Raw genomic sequence first — 22,618 nt, forward strand, 5'->3', positions numbered from 1 at the left:
GGAAGGGTGGGTCTATATGGGACTGGGAGACTGGTGGGTGAGTCATTGAATGGGAAAGGCCCAGTTCTGTCCTGGAGGGCAGGGTGACTCAGTTTGAATAGCTTGGCTGCAGGGGTGCAGCTAGGATGTAGGGCTAGGAAGTCAGACCAGAAAAGCCAAAAGAGAGCCACAGAGCTTCCCAGTGTTAGGTCTCAAAGAACCACCAGCAGGGCACTGGTCAAAATGCATATTCCTGGGCCATGCCCCTTTGATTCTGACCCAGGAATCTGCATTTTAACCAGGCTCCCTCCTGGTAATGCAAGGGTAGGGTATATTGGGGCCACATTTTGGGAAGTGCTGCCTGAGTGGTTTCCAGTTTGAGACCTTGATTGAAGGGCAAAGGCTAAAGCCATGAATTCTAATCTTGACTGTGCTACTTTCTGATTCTGGGATCTTGGGCAAATTACCCCATGCCCTAAGCCTCAGATATTGCATCTGTGAAGTGGGAGTGCCCCTCCTGCCTCAGTGATGAGTCTGGGTGGGCCCCATTCTGGCAAAGTTGTCGTCCCTCTCCTAGGTTTAGCATTCTTACTCCCCTCTCCCTACCCCGTGATTTTTCCTTCCCTCTCTTTTCTCTCCCTCAATCCTGTCTTGCCTCTCTCCTCAGAGCTGCGATATAAACTCATCTTATCACCCCGGCCCTGGGCAGGGGAGCCCAAGCCTCCGGAGTTCAGGCAAGGTCAGGCTCCGTTCTGGGGATGATGCTGGGATCTGGCCTCCCTGACTTTCTCCTTCCTCCCCACTCTCTGCCCCGTCTGCGTCATCTTCACCCTCAGGGGCTGCTGCATACAGCATCTGCCCAGGGATCAAGGCAAAAGAAAAACGTTGACGCTAGCCCCAGGATTCATCCTTTTCCACTCTGGGTTCCAGGAACTATTTTTAGCAGTGCCCCTCTATAAGGATCACGCAGCCCAGGGACCTTGAGCAAGCTTACTGCTTTCCTCTGGACCTCATTTTCCACATCTGCCAGCCAGCTGAGAAATCTTGCTAGCCTTCACCTCGAGGAGACCCGAATGGACATGAGACAGTTTTAGAGACAGACAAAACCTTCAGCCTGTGCTGCTCATGGTCAGTGTGGCCTTGGCCTTGGCCCAACAGTGCTCCTTGGGGTGTCAGTCCCTGTCTGAATAGTGGTGGGTGAGGGGCCAGCTTTGCAGAGTGGCTAGAGTTTCTAGAAACAGCTCAGGTCTGCCCTGAGGGTTGGAAACATGAGCTCCAGGGTTTACAGTGATAGGGCCCGGGAGTTATGATAGGAATTTGGGGATTGGGCGGGGCAAGAGGGTTCTGAGGCCCCCAACACCTGCCTTATGCTGACCCTGCCTTTGGAACCCTCTCAGGCTCTGGCCTACCTGGGGCAGGCCTGGGCCTGTGTTTGTGAAGCCATCTACAGGTCAAGGGGTGGACTCCGATTGACTAGTCAGGGAAAGAGGCCAGAGTGGAGCAAAGCCATCAAATGCTCCAGGAAGCAGGTCTGGGGTGGTACACAAGGAACAGCACGCCACCCTCTTGCCAAATGAGAGCAGGAAATGCCCCCAGAGCAAACACTATCCTTCCAGAGAGCCCCAGAGGGCCCTGGAACCTAGCCTTCTAGTCTACCACCCACAAACTGTGGCCCAGACATGTTCTGTTTGACCCACAAGGTGCTTTTATTTTTTTAATTAATTAATTTATTTGGTTTCACCAGGTCTTAGTTGCGGCAGGCAGGCTCCTTGGTTGTGGCATGCGAACTCTTAGTTGCGGCATGCATGTGGGATCTAGTTCCCTGACCAGGGATCAAACCCGGGGCCCCTGCATTGGGAGCGTGGAGTCTTATCCATTGCACCACCAGGGAAGTCCCCACACAGTGCTTTTAAACATGTGAATTAGTTGTCAAGATTTTGCAGTCAGGAGATCGTTAAATTGAAACTCAGATTTCCAGCTTCTCTTGAGGACTCAGCAGACCTGGAGCCCCTGGGCTGGCCCAGGCAGGACGTGCTCTCTCCACTTCTCCACCAGCGCTCCCTTCAGTGGGTCCCCAACCCTGTGGACATGTGATGTCCAAGCAGTGACAACTGTCTGGCCTTGCAGACCTCTGAGTGTGTGTCTGTAGCCCTAACCCATTTTAGAGCCGGGATGACTAAGACCCAGAGAGGGGAGAGGACTTGCTCAAGGCCACACAGCAAGTGAGGTTTGTGCTGCAAAGGGATCCAGGTGTCCTGCTTTCTAGCCCACACACTAGGCTGTTTTGCCCTCAGCCTCTGGAGGAGGGTTGCGGGCTGAGGGGAAGAATCAGGCTGGCCCAGAAGTGGGTTCCCCAGTGCTTGTCCTCACCCCCAGCCCCTGCCTGCAGGTCAGGCCAGAGCAGGCCCCCTGAGGTGATGGAGTGGTGATGGGGGGTGAAGGGAGCAGGCTAAGCCTGCCTCCTCCAGCTGGTGCTGGATGCACAGTGTGAAGGAGCCTCGCTCCCTGCCCTGGGCTGCTGGGGAGGCATCCCAGGAAAGGAACCATTACAGGCTGTGACCAGTGTGGGCAAGGGGCCTGGGATGGACAGTAGTGGGGAGGGGGGGACCCACCTTGGAACTGGGACTTGGTATCAATGAGATACCGCCTCTGATGGAGCAGCCAGGCTGAGGGGCCCTCTGGGGAGGCTAGAGGAGCCTGGTGTGGAGGAGGGACTTAGGGGGCCAGGGAGGCTGGAGGCAAGAGGGAGAAGGATGAGGTATGTGGCAGAGGGGAGGGCGGGGGTCAGAGTCCCAACCAACCATTGCCAGAATCCCACTGTTATCAACACTGCGATTATCAACCAAGGCAAGGGACTTCATTTCTCTCTGGCCATGGAGGCATTTAAAAGCCTACCCAGCACACATTCTGACCAGAAGATGTGGGAGCTGGAAAAAGGAAGGGAGGATGGGGGAGAGAGTGAGCGAGGCTCTGCGAAGTGGTGCTGGGTGGACAGGCGTAAAAAGAAGGCCAGGGAGGATGATACTATAATGAACAAGTATGGCAACAAGTAACAGCTCTATTCAGATGTTTGGCAACAGCTCTATTCAGATGTTTAGCCTGGTCCTGGCAAAGCAGCCCTCTAGCCCCGAAGCAGACCTCTAGGTCTGTGTAATGATTAGCCACATACGTTGGACCCAAGTTCAAAATGGTTAAGTGACTTGCCCAAGGTCACACAGCCAGCAGGTGGAGAACATGGCTGACTTGCTGGCCTTCTGCCTCTGATCTAGCGCTCCACCCCGGGGAGATTAAGGAAGCTGGGAGGAATGAGGCTGGGACTGTGTCTAAGGGTTTCAGGTCTCAGTGGAAGCTTTTCTCTACCTCTGGGTGTTGGTCCAGTTAGGGTGGGCACATGGCAGTGACCAGCCAAGGAGCCAGCCAGCTGGACCCTTAGGGGAAATCACCCACTTCCAGGAACGTCTGGGCAACCAGCCACAGCCTCAGGAGGCGAGACTTCTTTCTGACCCCACACGCTGGCGACACTGTGCTCCCTCTCTGTCCCCTGCATGTGGGTCAGAGGCTCTGGACTTCGTAGCCTGCTGGAGTCCACCTTCTGCCCCCCTCCTCCTTGGGGGGCCCGGGGGCTGTAGGTTCTCTGCCCTACACTCTAGAACCCATCCCTCATGGGGTGGAGCAACACTCCTCTACCTCCTTTCCCTGTTCCCACGCCATTCTGTCCTTTCTCAGTACTAACAGTAATTCTCTAATACCACCCACTGCACTATTGATTTCTGTCCCTACCATAGACATGGTCCCATGCACTTCTGTGCATTTTCCTATCTGATCCTCACACGCCCCGTGTGGAGTAGCCACCCGCAGCCCTATCCTCAGAGTGGAGCCGACTCTGGCTCGTGTTCACCTCCCAGCTCCATCCCTCTGTGCTCCTTAGCCTTAAGTGTGTGGCACAGCCTCTCTGAGCTTCAATTTCCTCATGCGCAAAAGGAAATAATGCGTTCTGTGTTGGTTAAATGTTATGTGTCAACTTGGCTAGGCGATGTTGCCTATTGTTTGTTTAAACACTGGTCTGGATGTGGCTGTGAAGGTATTTTGTACATGCGATTAACATCTGTAATTTAAGTAAAGGAGGTTATCCTTGATAATGTGGGTGGGCCTCATACAGTCAGCTGAAGGCCTTAAGAGCAAAACCTGAGGTTTCCTGGAGAAGGACTTCTGCTCCAAGCTGTAATATAGAAATTCTGCCTGAGTTTCCAGCCTCCTGGCCTGCCATACAAATTTCAGATTTGCCAGCCTCCACAATCATATGAGCCAATTCCTTAAAATGAAATCTCTCTCTCTCCATATATGCTAAATATATATCTTATTGGTTCTGTCTCTTTGGAGACCCCTGACTGGGATACTTTCTATGGACAAGATTGACACGAGGACTCCCTGAGACCCTGCCTCCATGCTTGGGGGAGGGACCAGCCCCTGGAAACGGTATGCAGTTAGTATCAGCTGTTGGATACAGATGAGGGAACGGAGTCTTGGAGAAGTGACTTGTCCAAAGTTTCAGAGCTGGAGTCAAGATTAGAGCCAGGGCTGCCTTCCTGCCTCTCCCAATATGTCCTTGCCCTGTCACCCACCTCATTGCCCAAGGGGCTGCTCGTGGCTCCCTCGCTCCAGGGGTTCCCTTTGGGTTTAATTAAAGCCCTCAAGCTCTGGTTGGGGGTGAGACCAGAGGCACTGTTGGGGCCTGGCGGGTACTGAGTTAACTGATTCTTGTGCAAGACTAACAGGCTTGTGACATGTCAACATTCACCAGCCCTAAAACTGTGGTGACTGTGCTGTGGCTTTTAGAGTCATCGTGAGTGAAATCAACCAGGAGAGATGGCTTCCCTTCACCTTAGGGAAGCCTTCTCAGCCCCGCTCTGCACTCTGCAGACCTTGCAAGCTAATCTCTTTGCAGCATAGACCTGGGGTCAGCAGCACAGAGGCCCACAGAGGCCAGATGGGGTGAGGCAGTGCATGCCCTGCACCCCCTGGGCTGAGGGGAGGCCCCATCTCAGCTCTGGTCATTGTCATCTCAAGGAACACAGCCCGGTGTGGCCAGGCCTTCCTCCCATTTTTCAAGAAAAGCCTCACATCCAGATTTTTTTTTTTTTTTTTTTTTTTTTGCGGTACGTGGGCCTCTCACTGTTGTGGCCTCTCCCGTTGTGGAGCACAGTCTCCGGACGCGCAGGCTCAGCGGCCATGGCTCACGGGCCTAGCTGCTCCGCGGCATGTGGGATCTTCCCGGACCGGGGCACAAACCAGTGTCCCCTGCATTGGCAGGTGGACTCTCAACCACTGCGCCACCAGGGAAGCCCTATTTTTCGTTTTTTAAGGAAACTCCATACTGTTCTCCATAGTAGCTGTGCCAATTTACATTTCCCCCAACAGTGTAGGAGGGTTCCCTTTTCTCCACAACCTCTCCTGCATTTATTGTTTGTAGAGAAGGTCAAAATCTTTGATTCCAACTTTGTTTTTTCTCTCATATAGAATTGTATGCATTCTTATAAACAACCTCAGATTCTTGCTGGAGTGAGGTTGTTTTCAAAAGATAGATAAATAGGTTTACTCATTCAGCAAATACTTATTGTGTACTTACTGTTTACCAGGCATTGAACTAGGTCCCAGGGTAGCGGCTGTGAACAAGACAGATGCAGTCCTGCTCTCATGGAGTAGACAGTCTAGTGGGGGAGACAGATGTAAACACAAGCCCATCCAAACACGTGATCACATGAGAGCGAGAGCTCACACAGGTGGTTTGAGTGGCCAGAACAGGGACTGCTTTATTTGGGGGCTTGGAGAGGACTCCTGAGGATGGGACATTCCAGGTGAGTCCTGAAGAATGAGAAGAGCCAACCAGGTGATGTTGGGGAGGAGGAGGCCGGGCTGGGGATCCATGACCTTGGTTGCTTCCAGCTCCAGTCACTGCGCTTCATGATATAGGCAGTTGGAAATATCACCCATCGTGCCAGGCACCAAGGAGGTGTTGGATACGTCTCATTATATTGCTATCATTATGAGCAAAATGCAAACGAGGACACATGGATGACAAGTTGGGGGAAGTGGGCAGTACTTGGAAGATGGGCTCGGGCTCTCTAGGCCTTTGAGGACCCTGAGGAGGGAGAGTGGGGAGGAGCTGGAAGGCCTCCAAACCCCCATTGAAGTCACAGAGGCTGGTGTAGCTGGTGAGAATGAGCATGAGGGGCAGCAAAGGCAGCCTGGGCCCAACTGAGGGGCCCCAAGAGCTAACAGAGAGGTGGACCTCGTTCTGTGGGGTGTGGGATTGGGGGACAGCTTGAAGCCTTGGGGTCAATCCTAGGTGAGACAGACCCTGGGCTTCAGGCAGAGTGAAGTGCCAGGTCCAGTCAGGGGAGCCTGGGGTCAGGGGAGGGCAGTCATGGCATTTACCCAACCTCCAGAGCCCATCCGGCTTGATACAAAGACCTGGTTGTGACACCAGCTTAGAGCTTCCCTCCAGCTAACGGCCACCATCCCACCCGGCCCCTAGCTTCCTCTTTTCTGAGCTACCCACATGGAGGTCCGTTGGGACTTTGCCTTCATTGCTTTGACTTGGCGGGGCCTGGGGGACTAGAGGGGTCAGCAGAGCTGGTGGTTCAGAGGAGGTGCTCCATGAGCATTTGGTGAATGAATGAGTGCATGTACACATGCATGAATGAATGGAGTGGGTAAATAGACAAGGATTCTCCATGGACTGTGTGTGAATGCATGTGTGTGGTGGTTTCTCAGGCCCCAGAGCTGGGGGCAGCTTGTGGGCAAGTTGTGTCAGCAAAGAGGTAAGTGTGGAAAGTGGGAAGCCGATGGCTGGTCAGCAGATAGTGCAGAGATGGGCAGGAGAATCTGAGCAAGGTCGTTACCAGGCACTCGGTTGCTTTGGCATTTGCATGAGTCTGCCCCGGTGAGATCTGCGAGCACCCTACCACTGCACCCCACCTCGTCCATGCACAGACTCACAGGGCCCTCCCCGGGGTCCATGCCATCTTCCTCCACGCCGTCCTCTGTGTTCACCCTGGAGCTGGCTGTCTTTGATCCTGGTCCTGGTCTGCGGACCGCGTGTGTGGTCAGGACCCAGCTGAGGCCCCGTGGGGCTGGGCCGGGGTAAGGGCTGCGGGACAGATGGAGGGCAGGTGGCAAGTCTTCCCCATCGCAGACCCTAAGCCTCTCTCCTGGTCCTTCTCCTGTTGCCTCTGTGGCCAGCACATCAGATGACCATGGCTCTGCGTGGCAGCGCTCCCACTTTATATCTGGGTAACTACATTTAGAACATAGTTTTCCACAGCCTGCCCATGTCTTAGCAGACAGAAAATTGCTGGCAGCTCTGAAATGACAGCTCAGGTTTGGGAGTTCTTGGGGCCAGGGCAGCCTGCTGGTCACACTCACAGGTGCACACACTGGATATCTCTCAAATTCACACATGGTCCCAGGCCCACAGGTGCCAGAGTCACTAACATTCCCTCGTGCACAGCCACATGCCCAGCCACTCTAGTCATAGGGACAGCAACACACATGAAAAAGCCACATGTAGGTGCAAAAGCCACACTTGTTGCCGGCAGACATACAAGGACCGCCACCATGCACCATGGTGATACGCGGTGTCACACACACATGGGCTGGGCAGCGTAGGGTCATAGGGTTGTGCATGGTGCTTCACCTCTCACCCTTACCGTCCCCCCACCCCGAGTGCTCACTAGCTCCCTGGGTTGTGTCCTCGCTGTCCCTTCCCCCACCTGCATCCCTGATGAGGTCAGGGCTATGAGGTCAGTACGTCCCCCTTGGGAGCTTGGGAAATGTTAGTGGTTTGTAAATCACCCGAGTCCAGTCAGCGTCACCTTGGGACATTCGTGCACTTTCTAAAGGGCAGTTGCGTGTTAGGCACAGGCAGGAGACCAGAGAAGATACATGGAAGTGCACCTGAGGTGGCTCTGGTCTGCGTTCAGGCTGTTTAATAGGTGTTCTCTGAAAAAAATGTTCTGTGGTTAAGTTAGGAAAGCATATTATATAACTCAGCTGGGCTGAACAAAGGTGAACCGGTTTCTTGTTTGTGGGTTTTGGCAGGGTGTGTGCTGCCAGAGCATTCAGGGTGGTGTTGGGGGGTGATAGTGTGGGTCCCATTTCCCACCCACGCTTTCTTCTCAGAGCCTCTGGTGGGCTGGGAGCACTGGGGCAAGGCTGCTTGGGGGGCACCAGTAATCCGTGGACCACTCACTCTGTGCCCCACCCCAGGGCTCCAGATTCAGCAGCGTACCCGAGAATCTGCATTTCTACAAGTTCTCAGGTGGTGCTTCTGGGACCACACCTGGAATGGCAGACTCCCCTCTGACCTAGTCCTCTGTGAGGTCTGCGGGGTAGCTGCCCAGAATCTGCACTGGAGTCCCTGGGGCCTGTCTGAGTCTGTGTTCTGCCTCCCTCCGAAAATGGCTGTGCTGGCTGTACACCCACAGTCCTCCCCTGTCATGTCAAGGCTGTGGGTTTAGGCAGCCTTGGGTGTTGGGATAGTCCATGAATTTGCCCATGATGTCAGTGGTGGCCTTGCTCAGGACTCCCAAGGAATCTTCTGACAAGCAAGGCTTTTTAATTTATTTATTTAACTATTCCTAAATATTTATTATTATTATTTTTGGCTGTGCCGCGTGGCATGTGGGGCCTTAGTTCCCTGACCAGGAATCAAACCCGTGCCCCCTGCAGTGGAAGCATGGAGTCTTAACCACTAGACCTCCAGGGAAGTCCCTGACAAGCAAGGCTTTGACTTCAGGGTCCTCCTGCCCAGGGAACTGGCATCAGGTCCTGAGCCTTGCTTTGAATGGCTCTGCCCGGCCAGTGGACTGCAGGCTGAGGTCTCTAGGTCACTCATCCCGGCCCTCCTGGGTGCAACTCCATGAGCAGTGTCCTGCTTCCCATGTGTCCATATCTGCCCACACACATGGGTGCAGGTGCAGGAAAAGTCTGCAGTCTGCGCTCCTGTACCTCCACCCTCCACCCCTGCTTGCCCTTCTTCGTTTTTTTAATTGACAAAGCATTATATTAGTTTCAGGTGTACAATGTAAAGATTCGATATTTGTATGTGTTGCAAAATGATCACCATGATAAGTCAGTTAACATTTGTTGCCATACACAGTTCCCCCAAAATTATTTTTCTTGTGATGAGAACTTTCAATATCCACTCTCCTATGTTCAAATACGCAATACGTATCATTACCTATAGTCACCATGCTGTACAGTTCATCCCCACAAATTATTCAGTTTATAAGTGGAAATTTTCTTTTTTCAGCTACAATTTATTTTTAAAAATTTATTTATTTAATTTATTTATTTTTGGCTGCGTTGGGTCTTCGTTGCTGCAGGCGGGCTTTCTCTAGTTGTGGTGAGCGGGGGCTACTCTTTGTGTTGGTGTGCAGCTTCTAATTGTGGTGGCTTCTCTTGTTGCGGAGCACAGGCTCTAGGCAGGCAGGCTTCTGTAGTTGTGACTTGCGGGCTCTAGAGCGCAGGCTCGGTAGTTGTGGCGCACGGGTTTCGTTGCTCCGCAGCATGTGGGATCTTCCCGGACCAGGGCTTGAACCTGTGTCCCCTGCATTGGCAGGAGGATTCTTAACCACTGTGCCACCAGGGAAGTCCCTACCATTTATTGAGAGCTGACCGTGCCAGGCCTGTGGTTTAATCCTACTGCAACCCTATGCCGTAGGGTTGTGTTCCCCCAAAAGATATGTTGAAGTCCTAACTCCCCAGTACCTGTGAATGTGACTTTATTAGGAAATAGGGTCGTTAAAAACGTAACGAGGTTAAAATGAGGCCATACTGGATGAGGGTGGGTCCTAATCCCATAACTGTGTCCTTACAAGAAGAGGGAAATTTGGACCCAGAGGCACATAGAGAGGAAGGCCATATGAAGAAGGAGACAGAGATTGGAGTTACGCTCCACAAGCTGAACCCCTGGGTCTACCAGAAGCAAGGAAGTTTCCTCCCCTAGAGGCTTTGGAAGGACCCTGCCAACACCTTGCTTTGTGACTTCTAGCCTCCAGAAGTAGGAAAGGATAAATTTCTGCTGTTTTTAGCCACCCAGTTTGTGGTGTCTTGTTACAGCAGCCCTGGGAAACTAATACACCTAGTTTCTGTTAGGATATCCATTTTACACAAGGAAATAAAGCTCAGAGAGGTTAAGCTCTTGCCCACAGGTACACAGCAAGTCAGTGTTGCACATGGAATTGGAACCCAGATCTGCACAACTTCAAGCCTGTGGGCTCAGCCTCTCCCCTACGGACCCCCCTTGGCTCCATTCCCTGACCCACTATAGCACCCCACCCCCTGCAGCCTCAGGGGAGACCCCATCCCCTCCCAGCTGGGGGCCGCTAGTCTTCTTCACTAGCTCCTAAAACTCCTCCATGTCCTGGCTTCCCCAAGCTCCAGTCTTACCTTCCCCAGCAGATTTCAGGGGTGCCCCTCACTGTCCCCTCAGACCCCACATAGCCTCAGTCCTTGGTGCTGCTCTCAGCTGTCCACGTGGGAGTTCTTGTACTCCACGGCCCGGACTCTGGATCCTCCTGTGCATCTCTGTGCAGTCACGATCTCCCCGTGGTCACACCCCTTCTTCCTGCTGCTCCCAGATCTCCACGGCCAGGCCTCTGTCCCCAGACCTCTCCCCCTCCAGCCCTGTTCAGGATGGACCCTCTAAAGGGGAGTGCTGACTGCACCCCCTCCCTGGCACCCCAAGCTATGAGCAGGCCCCACTGCCCCCGAGTGGCATTTGAGGCCACTGTCCAGGCTCCTGTGGGCAGCAAGGTTCAGACAGAGGAGGCCCCGGTTGCCTTCTCTGCAGTAGAGAAGGCCTCCCCCATCTCCCTGCCCCCAGCCCATTTGACTCCCCTCTCCGCCACCTCCACCCTGGCCCAAGGGCAGAAGCTGCCACTGCCCAAAGCAGGTCCAGGTCTGCTCAGCCAAATTTGGCGGAGGCCTGGCATGGTTTGACAAATCCTGAGCCAGCCTGTTCAGGAAAGGGAAGGAGAGCAAGGCCATACATAGCTCATTTGATGTTGCAATAGCCTTCCTCTGGCCCAGTGAAGGTTTGCACAAGGAGAGGTCATTGGAGTCCATGCATCCATGTGATGTAACTGGGCAGTGGCTCATACACAGGAGCGTAGACATGTGGTGTAGCAGCTGGTGTCGGCGCTCTACCTGCTCCCTCCTTACTGACCATTTTGGGGCCCACAAGCCTGACTTCTTACTGCCAGTACCAGAGACCCTGTGCTGAGGGCTTTCTTTGCCCCAGAAGACCCTAGGCCTGGTGTAGGACTGGCTGGAAATTCCAGGCTGTCGAGTGTGGGTGGATAAACCCTCGACTCCCTCACCTCAGGTGAAATGACCCTGAGGCACATTCTGTATTGGGTCACAGGCTCTCCAGTGACCTTGGGTTCTGGTCACCTGAGGTGGTAACTTGCTTAATAATGCCCTTCACTGGATGCTCTCCATCCTTTGTCTCCCACTCCCACTCCCTACTGGTGTTTTCTAGAGTCACCTCCCAAATAAATGAATTAACCTTGAATCCTTTCTCAGCTTCTGGAGGAACCCGAACCAAGATACACAGGCACAGGTACACACCTCGAGTATCTCCCATAGGCATGCGCACATGTACAACAGACACACAATCACCTACAAGCACTCAGAGGCACACGTGGGCATACACAGACACACAGTCACACACCTTCATCCATTCCATATGCTCTTGAGAGGGGACCAGAATGAACTGACAGGACCCTCCCTCTGAAAGCACTTGGATCCTCACAAGAAAACCCCATCCTGCTTCTACTTCAAATCCCCACATGCGCCTTCTCCTGGAAGCCCCCCAATCCTGCCAACAGAGGGACACCGTCAGTGCTGAGCCAGAACACCTGGAAGGACACACAGAGGGCTCAGCCTGCTTGGTGGCCCTTTCGCTCTCTGGTTTTCCTGGAGCAGAGGCTCTGGTTCATCACCTGCCTCCCCCATGACCCTCCATAATGCCTGGGGACCCCAGAACAGGGTGGGGCACACAGCTGGCATTCCACAGATGCTTGTGGAATAGAATTGTCTGCTCCTGACCCCATAGCAAGCCCTCCGTGAGTCCCAGCATCACTGGGGACCTTAGGAAGGATTTCCTGGTGTTCCTCAGGCCCAGTGGTGGTTCCAGGGATTGAATTGTCACACAAGTTTGGTGACTTTTTCCGGTGCCAAGCCAGGGCTGAGTGCCCAGGAGCCCCCTGTGATCAGCAGGGTGTGGTTCCTGCTTGCACAGAGCTCATAGCCCAGGGGAGATAGATGAGAAAGCTCCAGCATATAAGCAGTGAAGGGGATGGAGGCATGAGGAGTGTCTGGGGTGGGGCTGGCAGAGGTGTCTCTGAAGGGGTGATGTCCAGGCCAAGGCCCGAAAGACCGTGAGTGAGCAAAGCGATGAGCTGGGGGAAGAGCAGCCAGACAGAGGGAACAGCCAGCGCACAGGCCCTCTGGAGGGTCTGAGCACGAGGGAGGCCAATGTGACATGATGAGGAAGGGAGACCAAGGGGCCTTGCCTACGATTGCCTCCAGCCCTTCCTCTTCCAGCTGACCACATCCACCCATTGAGGCCAGAAGTGCCCTAGAGGTCACCTATGGATGTCCTTGTTGTACCCATGGGGAACCTGAGACCTGAGATGGGATCACAGAGCAGGTTGGGGTCAGAGCTAGGGCTTGTCGAGTCCGGATCCCTGGCCAAGGCATCGTAGCTGAGTGACAGTCCCCTGGCTCCTCGAGGGTAGGATGGAGCTGTCCAGGCACTATGGTGCCCAGGGTTTCTTTATCAGGTCCTGGGACCACCATGTCACAATCCCAGGGGCTTGTTATAAATGTGGGCTCCCAGCCCCACCCAGATCCATGGAGTCAGACTCTATGGCTGGTCTGGGAATTGGTATTTAAACCAGCTGCACCTAGACTCTGGAAACCCTGTGCTCTAGGACCCCTGTGGTCCTGGTCTTGGCAGTCCCACTCCCTTTGATAAGCAGCTGAATGACCCTTCTATGGCCCTGCTTCTCAAACTGAGGATGGGGGCAGGTCATAAAACCACAGGATAAACTGGGGCATCTTCCTGAATATCAGTGTGACTTGGCATTAACTGGTCCATCATTAAAACATTAATTTGATATTAAAAAGATATGGAAAAGAAGAGTAGATGCTAAACTTACTTGACAGTTTAAGATAAAATATGAGACAACAAAGGACTTTCTAATGTGGGGTTCACTGCCTTGGGACTGTTTTGGCCTCCATCCCTGCTATTGGGGGTAAAGTCTTGAGGCCCTCTTAAGTTTTACCGGGCCCTGAACTATTTAAGGATTCTTAGTTCTTCTTCCTGTATTTGTTAGGATTAACGGTTCAGGCTGTGCAGACAGACAGACTTGGGTTCGCAATCCTGGCTCCCCATTTAGTAACTCTGTGCATCAGTTTCCCCATCAGTAAAATGGGCATAATATTGTACTACTCCTGGGGTTGTAGCTAAACCTTCACATGGCTTTTGGTGTACAGTGACCTTTGGTAAATGAAAATCATCAGTTATTTTATAGCTGGCACTATTCCAGGCTGGTTCACCACACCACAATTCAGGGCTCCCTGGAGGAGGGAAATCTGATTATCCTCTGATTTCATGGGTACCTGGCCCTATCTTCCCACCCCAAATGCTCTGGGGGCAGCCAGTAAAATCTGCTAGGGGGCCTGAGGAGCTGTGGCCTGCATTCTTCTAGCTTGACCAGTTTCCCTGGGTTTGGGCTGGTGTCACAAAACCCCCCTCAGGTGGGCAGTGGGACATGGGGACCAAGATTTGCTCTGGCTACTGTGGACAGGACACTGAGTTCCTTAGCGGCCTCACCAGGAGACTGAAGTCCTAGAGGCTCCATGACTTGCCCATGGCCACAGAGCCAGTCCATAGCCTAGGGCTGTGCAGTCCAATACGGTAGCCACTAGCCACATATGGCTGTTTACATTTCAATTAATTAAAATTGGATAAAATTTAAAATTCTGTTCCTTAGGCACGGTAGCCACATTTCAAGTGCTGGATAGTCACATGTGACCAGTTGGTCAGTGTGATTACAGAACATTTCCATCGTCACAGAAGGTTCTCTCAGTCACACTGATCTAGAGGGGCTGTTCTCAGCCTTGGCTGCGCACTAGACTCACCTGGAGAGCTTTTAAGAAACACTGGTGCCTGGCCCCACCTGCAGAGGTTCTGAATGGCAGCCAGGGCTGAGAACTGCTCCGAAGCCCTGTTTGCATTGTCTACTGGAAAGGTTTCTCTAAACGGTTCAAATTGAATTCAGACTTTTTGTGAGTGTCTGCATCCCGCTTCCAGCCCATGTGTGCAGAGCCAAGGTTGGGGGGTGGGGCTCAGTTTTGTGGAATTCCCTCTCTTACCACAGTTGGGCTGCCCTGGCCCCTTCCCATCTCTCTGGACAGTGTGAAAAGGAGGCCCAGCATCTCTCACAGGGTTGCTTGAGGCTGTGGGAGAGAGGCCATGCATCATGCCTGTCATGCTTATGGGAGGTGGGTAGAAGTACCCAGAGGCATCCCTATCTGACTTCAGTGGATGGTGTGGAATGTGGCTACTGGCCAGCTCTGTGTCTTTCTGGAAACCGGTCCCAGGGACCCCTGGGACCCTTGACATCACTGTCCCAGGAATTGCTGTGGCAACTTTAGTCATGCTACCCACTGTTTGCAACATGCAAGGACAGGCCCAAGCTGGATGCTTACTCAGAGTGGCCACTGCTATGGGATGGAGGAGCAGGGCTAGGCGAGGTTGAAGGCTTGGGGCTCCATGGGACCTCTCCCCACTTTGGGGTGGGCCTACCATATAGAAGGCTGACCTGCAGGGGCACGCTAATTTCACAGCGGGTTCTCCTGAGGCCCAGAATTACAATGGGTCTTCCTGGGGAGGGTCACCCTGCAGGGGTCACTCCCACAACAGGGAGACCTGGTACCAGAGCTGCATCTATGAGCAGTCTCTTTTGGCTCACCTCAGCCCTAGGAGGGGACATGTGGCCCTTGGGCAGGGAGTCTGGGAGTGATGACAGGGTGAGAGGCCCTCACAGGGGGCCCTGAGTGTGGGCTTTGTACCAGGATAGAGACATCTCTGCCATAGGGGGGCTTGGAAAAGAAGCTCTCTTTGAGCTGCCTCAGCATGGAGCCCCCCAGTATTAAAGCTCTTCCAGCACTGAGTGTTCCCCCCTCCCATGGAGGCCCCAGTCAGAAATGGAGTCCAATCTGGTCGAGGTGGCATGGGGTGGGGACTGCTCCATCAGAACATGGAGGCACCAATCTTGGTTTATGCAGGCTGTGCCAGTGTTGTATCCTAGGTTGTCTATGTGGTTTTGGCAGAGCTGAACTCTGCATTCTTATGGCGAGTAAATGAGCAAGAGGGAGTGGGGCATCCCCAGCTGCTCCTCCCTGAGGGGTAAGGATAGCAGACAGTGGGATCTGGAAAGACCAGCAAGGATGAGTAAAATCTTCCAGTGCCTCTCGCTTTGAGCAGACCTGACATTTGAAAATCATTTTACAGAAGGGTTTCATAAATTTAGTTATGTAGATTATGAACTCCTGTAAACCATGGGTGTTCTATAGCTAAAATTGACAACAAAACAAAACAAAACCAAAAACACCACCAACAACAAGAATGATTGAACCCTTATGTGTAATAGATATATTTTTCTGTGTTTAAATTTTTTTCTTCCTTAATGTTTTCACTTTAAATGTTTGTCCAGTAGGCAAGAGAATAGCTGAATAAGATGCAAACATTGGTGGGAAGGCTTGAAAATTGTCATTTGAACAGTGCTGAACAATTTCGGGTGTGTGTAAGTGATACTATACATGTTTTAAGTGGAATTTCATATTGTATAAGTTAAGTGAGCCTGAACATTTCTAACATACAGGAACCAGTTTTAAGCCAAACCACAGCGAAGATGGGATTAAATGTGTCTATTTCTTGGGTCTGGCCCCAAACCTTCCAGGTCCAAAGAAGAGACTCACTCTTCCACATGCCAGCTCCCCCCCACTGCCAGTCTCTGAGTTCACTGAATTGGGCTCTGGTTTGCAGGTCTAGGGACACACCATCTTAGGTCTCAGGATGTCCTGAGAAACCTCAGGGCCTGGCCAAATCTTAATCAGTGTTGAAGTATGGCCAATCCACACTTAACCAGAGAGGTGACACAATGTTCCCAAATCTTGACAAATGTCCAGTCCAGATCAGGTCCAGGTTGGGAAGATGCCCAGAGTGAGGTAGGGGTGTGTGTGTGTGTGTGTGTGTGTGTGTGTGTGTGTGCGCGCGCGTGTGCGTGCTGTGGCGAGGGCGGGGGTAGGGTGGGGTGGGCGGTCGAGCGGGAAGGTCTAGAGACCCAAGAAAGTGAGCAAGGACGACCTCTGGCGGCCAGGCCCTTGGATTGTCTCCTCTTTTAAACTTGTAATTTACAACGGCTGCTCAGGGCTGAGGGTCCTGAGAGGGCCAGGCTGCGTCACACCCTCTCATGTCACAAATGGGGAAACTGAGGTCCACAGAGCAGGGTTATTTTTCCCGAGGTCACGCAGCGAATCAGGGCAAGAACTGAGAATAGAACCCAGGCCTCTCCACTCCAAGGGTGTGATTCCGAGTGACTAGTGTTCTTTTAAATCGACGCCTGTTTTAAGCGCGTTCGGAAGAGCGAACTACTTAAAGAATTCCCGAAGGGTGAATAATTGGCTTTTAATGGGGTACTGAGAGAAAAGCCGGCCTCGCGGGCGCTTGAAGAGGACTCAATCACAACGAGCCACAATTATCCCAAAGTGAACGCTTTAAGCATCTCCACTTCCGGGATCCTTAAAGCGTTCGCTTCGGGTTATTCATGGCCCCGCCCTCATGGCATCTTGGGAAATGTAGTCCCACTTTCCTCCAGACACAAGGATGAGGGCGTCTTGGAACTGCATTTCCCAGAAGACTGTGCTCGCCGTCGCGTTAGCCCGGCTACGGGTCGGTGGGGCGAACCTCTCATCCTGGACTTTTTAATTTCTCAGGGGTAATGAGTGACGGTGGACAGAGGCCTTTGGCGGCGCCGTCTGTACACTGCCTGGCCTGGGGGCGCTGGACGCAGAGACCATGGAGCCGGCCATACAGCTCTCCTTCCAGTCGGGGGGCAAAAAGCCGAGGCGCCGCGTCTCCTTTAACCGCGGTGGGCGGGGCGAGGCGAAGCGACCCGCGTTGCTATTGGCGGCGGTTGGGGGCGCGGAAACTGAACGGGACGCAACTGCAGCCGCTGCTTCTTCGGGCTCCTCTGGCGCCTTGGACGCCCCTGGCCCCGCCATGGCCGCACCCTGCCTGGTAAGTTCCTGCCAGCTGCGGCCGCCCGGGCTTTAGTCTCCCCGCCTAGCCGGACGGAGGGTTCCAAGCCGGTCTTCTCTGGCCCCAGTTTACTGTCTGTGCAGGGGGCACTTGAGTACGGGCACCTGGTGAACGCCTCCTGCGAGCCAGGCTCTGTTCGGGCTAATGGGGCTAAGAAACCAGCCTCTGCCCCCAGGATTTGCATCTCCCTCTAGCGGGGGAGACACTTGTATGTCCCGACTGGAGGTGTGACCTGCGGCCAGCGCCGGGCCTCTCTGGCTTCTGTCTCCTTATCCTGAGCAGTGGATGGCTGAATGGGGGTTTGTTGAGGGTGCACCCTGTTCCGACGTGTGGGAACAGCAGGCCCCCGGGATGCCCGGGACGGCCCAGGCCTGCAGTGTGACCTGGGCCAGACTGCCCTCTCTGAGTCCCAGGTTCTTCGTGAGGCCAGAGGGGAGCACTCCAAAGCCCCTCTTTTTGAGAGGTTGTTTTAAACCTGAACCTGCCTGGTCCTCTGGCTGGGTTGAAAGTCAAGGACGCTGGGTGGTGGCCTGTTGGCTTCCTTGGGTGTCTGGGCATGTGAGCAGAGGGCTCAGACTAGGAACTAGGCCTTTTGATCTCTAGTGGTGTTTGACCCCCCACCCCAATATATAAACCACCTTTGGGGAAGATGAGGAGCCAACAAGCCTGTGGGATTGGAAGAGAGGGTGTTGGGAGATTTCAGGCGTCCCCTGGTTAGGGGCGGATCTGAACTTGCCTCTAGAGGGTGCACTGTTTTACCCTTATTCTTCCAACAAGTTCAGGTGGAGCAGTTTCTGCTCAGTTCTCTGCCCTCCTCCAGCTGCCATTCCTTCTCTTGTTGAAAGGAGGACTCAGGCTGGTGTGTTGGGGGGTGGAGCTGGGCAAGGGGCCACGGGAGCCTTTGTTCTGGTTACAGCTCCCTGCAGTCCTTGTTCTGCCCCAAGGCTGTTTTTTCCTCAAGAGGAGGCTTTGCTGGGCTCCCTGGTGCCCCCAAAATGCTTCTTTGAGGTTTAAGATATTTGGGGTAGGGGGAGATGTCTGCATGGCTGGACTATAACTCTTCAACATGAATTGCTGTTGGATGGAGAGAATCTCTGGAATATTATCTCCATGTCTTCCGAAGCTACTGCTTCTCTGATGTTGGGTGGAGTGGAGGTGGTCGTAAAGCCACTGGGGGCTTATTCAGGGCTGACCTTTGGGTTCACTGGCCGGTCCGCAGTGGGACTGAAGGTATAGGATCTGATTCCTGAGATGGGGGTGCTGAAAGTCCCCATTTTCTCTTGGGTCTTTCGAAAAATAACTTTATTGAGATATTATTCACATACCATAAAATTTACCCTTTTGAAGTGTAAAATTTAGTGGTTTTTAGTACACTCACAATATTGTGTAACCATCACTGTCTATTTCCAGAACATTTTTGTCACCCCAAAGAGAAACCCATACCCATTAAGCAGTTGCTCCCCTTCTTCGTGACTGCCCCCCCTCGGCCGCCCCCGCCCAGTCCCTGTCAACCACTAATCTATTTTCTATCTTTATAGATTTGCCTATTCTGGACATTTCATATAAATGGAATCAGACAAAATGTGGCCTTTGGTGTCTGGCTTTTTTCACTTAGCATAATGTTTTCAAGGTTTATCTGTGTTGTAGCATGTGTCAGTAGTTCATTCCTTTTTATGACTGAATAATATTCTGTTGTATGGATATACCACATTTTGTTTATCCATTTATCTGTTGATGAACATTAAGGTTTGTCCACTTTTGGGCCATTATGAATAATCCTGCTATGAACATTTGTGTACAAGTTTTTGTGTGAAAATGCTTTCAACTCTTATGGGTATTTACCTACAATTGCTGGATCATTTGATAACTCTGTGCTTAACTTTTTGCAGAACTACCAAATTGCTTTCTACAGTGACTGGTTTTTGTTTTTATTTTTAAACAGTGTTTTCGATTCTGGCTGTTTTACATTTTATGTGATTTTAGGATGAGCTTGTCAATTTCTGCAAAAAAAAGGCATCTGAGATTTTGAAAGGGATTCTGTTCACTCTGTAGATCTATTTGAGGAGTATTTCATCTTAACAATATTAAGTTTTCCAAACTATGAACATGGGATGTCTTTCCATTTATCTAGGTCTTTCTATACTTCTTTCAATGATGTTTTTTAGTTCTCATATGTCTTGCACTTCTTTTGTTAAGTTATTCCTAAGTATTTTGTTCTTTTTTATGTATCATAAATGGAATTGTTATCATACTTTTATTTTTCACATTGTTCATTGTTGGTGTACTTGATTTTTGTATATTGATTTTGTATCCTGTAAGCTTGCTGAACTTGTTTATTAGTTCTAATAGATTTTTTAGTGATTCCTTAGGATTTTCTATATACAAGATCATGCCTTGAGCTTTTTTTTTTTTTTTTCTGTACGCGGGCCTCTCACTGTTGTGGCCTCTCCCGTTGCAGAGCACAGGCTCCGGACGCGCAGGCTCAGCAGCCATGGCTCATGGGCCCAGCTGCTCCGCAGCATGTGGGATCTTCCCAGACTGGGGCACAAACCCGTGTCCCCTTGCATTGGCTCTCAACCACTGCGCCACCAGGGAAGCCCATGCCTTGAGCATTTTTAAATGCTGCTGGCTGTTATAGGAAGAGTCTTGGCCCTGGGGAAGCCCCTTCCTCATCTAGGCTTCACATATTTGACCCTGGCTATCCCTCAGGAGGACCCCTCGCTGGAGAGGCATTTTAAGGGCCACCGGGATGCAGTTACCTGTGTGGACTTCAGTCTCAACACGAAGCAGCTGGGTAAGAAGAGGCATCTTATTCTAGGCACTAGGTTATGAGCTGAGAAGGTCACGTTTCTACCTGGGAGGTGTGGCGTGGGGGGAGCGGGGCACAGCGAGGACCCAGGTGCTTTGTCTAGACCTACCTCCTGCTTCAGCCGGCCTGCTCTCTGGGCGCTAGGCTTTATGAGCTCCATTCTGCATGTGGAGTGTGAGGCTCGGAAAGGTTGGGGGCCTTGCTAAGGTCACACAGCCTTTGAGGTTAGGACCCGGTTCTGGGCTTTTCCGTGCACACCCCATCCACCTCTCAGGCCTGGCCTGCAGAATGAGCCCTAAACAGTGGCTTTTTCCTTGGGTCTTTATTGATTCTGTTGTCCACAGTACCATGGGCACACCTCCTTGTTGAAGACGCCCACCACTGAGAAGGATGGGGGGCAGAGCTGGGTGCTCCCCTCCCCCCACTGCCCTTATGCTGCAGCTGAGTGCTCCCTCCTTGGCCACCTGGGGGTTCATACACAGCTGTCACGGCTGCAGCTTTCTTGTTTCTATGGATGAGGCTCCCCCTTCATCCAATGGTCAAGGTCCCCTGCCAGAAGCTGCTGGTCTCGTGATATATGCTGGAGATGAAGAGGAAACAAGTCATTTTTGGTCTGTTCTGGGGACCTCCACTAGGCTTCTGATGGGTCCTCTTAATGGTAAAATGGCCACTGGATTGAGCTGGCTCCCCAGTTTTGCGAGGACTTGCTCTCTCGAGCCGCAGAGTGTGTCTGTGGGGAGACCCGGGACCCTCGGTTACAGCCCAGGTCTGGTTGCTGTGTGGGCCCGCTGCCTGGAGTGGTGACAGGCCCTAGGCTCTCCGAGCTCCTGCTCAGCAGTCACTGGAGGTGTGGCCTGTCCCCATGGAGAAGGCAGAGCTGGGCTGTCCCTGCTGCCCGCACCCCACCCCCCGCCCGTCTCCAGCATCCTGGTGGAGGCTCCAGGCCTGCTTGAGCCGAGCGTCATGGCATCTGCTCTCTCCTCAGCCAGTGGCTCCATGGACTCATGCCTCATGGTGTGGCACATGAAACCCCAGTCACGTGCCTACCGCTTCGCCGGCCACAAGGACACCGTCACCTGTGTGAACTTCTCCCCTTCGGGACACCTGCTTGCCTCAGGCTCCCGTGACAAGACTGTCCGCATCTGGGTACCCAACGTGTGAGTTAAAGACTTGGAGGGGCTTGTCTGAGTCTGGGCCCTAGTGCTGGACTGGTCACAGTGGCACATCTGCCCCACTTCCGAGGAGGTTAACATCAGAAGCTGGGGCTTCAGTCGGGGCCCTCCCCTCAGGGCCAATAGGGAGATCCTGGGCTGACCTCAGCCATCCTGGAAGGGATCCCACCGACGCTGCCTGCACTTGGGTGAGGCTCTGGCTTCCCTTTTTGGGGACTGAGGCACTCAAGCCTGGATTTACTTTGGGAGGGTTCTGAGTGGTGGGGAGGGCTTCGATGTGCCCTTCTGTTGCTCTTATGGGTTTATGGGTTTCCTGACTCTGGATACCCATCCCTGCAGCAAAGGCGAGTCAACCGTGTTTCGTGCACACATGGCCACAGTGAGGAGCATCCATTTCTGCAGCGATGGCCAGTCCTTCGTGACAGCCTCCGACGACAAGACAGTCAAGGTGTGGTCAACTCATCGCCAGAAATTCCTGTTCTCCCTGAGCCAGCACATCAACTGGGTCCGCTGTGCCAAGTGAGTAGTGTCCTACCTGGAGACTGCTGGAGGGACCCCAGGGGTTGGAGGGCACAGAGGAGTTGCCAGGTGCTAGCACCATGACCTTGGATGAGTTACTTAGCCAATCTTTATCTTCCTGAACCTCAACTTCCTTATGTGTGAAAAAGAACAATAATAGTTCTCACATTGTAAGTTGTCCAAGCTTCACTGAGCTAATGCACGACAAGTAAGTTAGTCCGTTGTCAGCCACGACTGACCCCTGACGTCTGTGCTGTTGCAGCCCAAGGTGAGTCATCAGGGGCCACTTATTAGCAATAGCAACAACAACAAGATAACGTCAGTACCACCACTAGACGCTTTCTTCTAACTCCTCATGGCAGTCCCGCAAGTAGGTGGCATTGTTGCCATTTTGCAGATGAAGAAACTGAGGCTCAGAATAGTGTAGTATCTTGCCGTGGGGCACATTGGGAGTAAGTGGCAGAGCTGGGTTTGGAAGCCGAGTGTCTGGCACTAAGGCTTGCCTACTCTCCTCTGAGGACGTTCTGCTCCTCAGAGGTTGATTTTGCTTCAGAGCTGCCAGATGGGGGCCCAGGCTTCTGAGAGGGGTTGGTCTGGAAGCCGGTTCTCCCTTTGGTGTGGGGGCCAGTGCCGTGGGGATGGGGGCCAGCTGATTCAAAGCACCTTTCAAGGTCTAAGAATTGCGGACACAGCTGTGCCTGCTTCTAGCTTATTCTGTTCCTTTCAACAGAGATCTCACAT

The 22,618-nt window shown here is 52.7% G+C and overlaps 1 protein-coding gene across 3 annotated transcripts in view; it reads left to right on the top strand.

Annotated features, from left to right (window-relative positions):
• POC1A (POC1 centriolar protein A) overlaps positions 1-22,618 on the top strand; it is a 95,341-nt gene that overhangs the window by 1,976 nt on the left and 70,747 nt on the right. For all 3 annotated transcript variants that reach the window (XM_032650375.1, XM_032650373.1, XM_032650374.1), the window contains 4 exons: positions 17,053-17,356; positions 20,087-20,171; positions 21,172-21,343; positions 21,698-21,877. In XM_032650375.1, coding sequence (XP_032506266.1) covers positions 17,135-17,356; positions 20,087-20,171; positions 21,172-21,343; positions 21,698-21,877 — 659 coding nt within the window. In that variant the 5' untranslated portion in view covers positions 17,053-17,134. The remainder of the gene's footprint in view (positions 1-17,052; positions 17,357-20,086; positions 20,172-21,171; positions 21,344-21,697; positions 21,878-22,618) is intronic.

This window comes from Phocoena sinus, chromosome 11 (assembly GCF_008692025.1).
Source record: "Phocoena sinus isolate mPhoSin1 chromosome 11, mPhoSin1.pri, whole genome shotgun sequence".
Taxonomy (NCBI): domain Eukaryota; kingdom Metazoa; phylum Chordata; class Mammalia; order Artiodactyla; family Phocoenidae; genus Phocoena; species Phocoena sinus.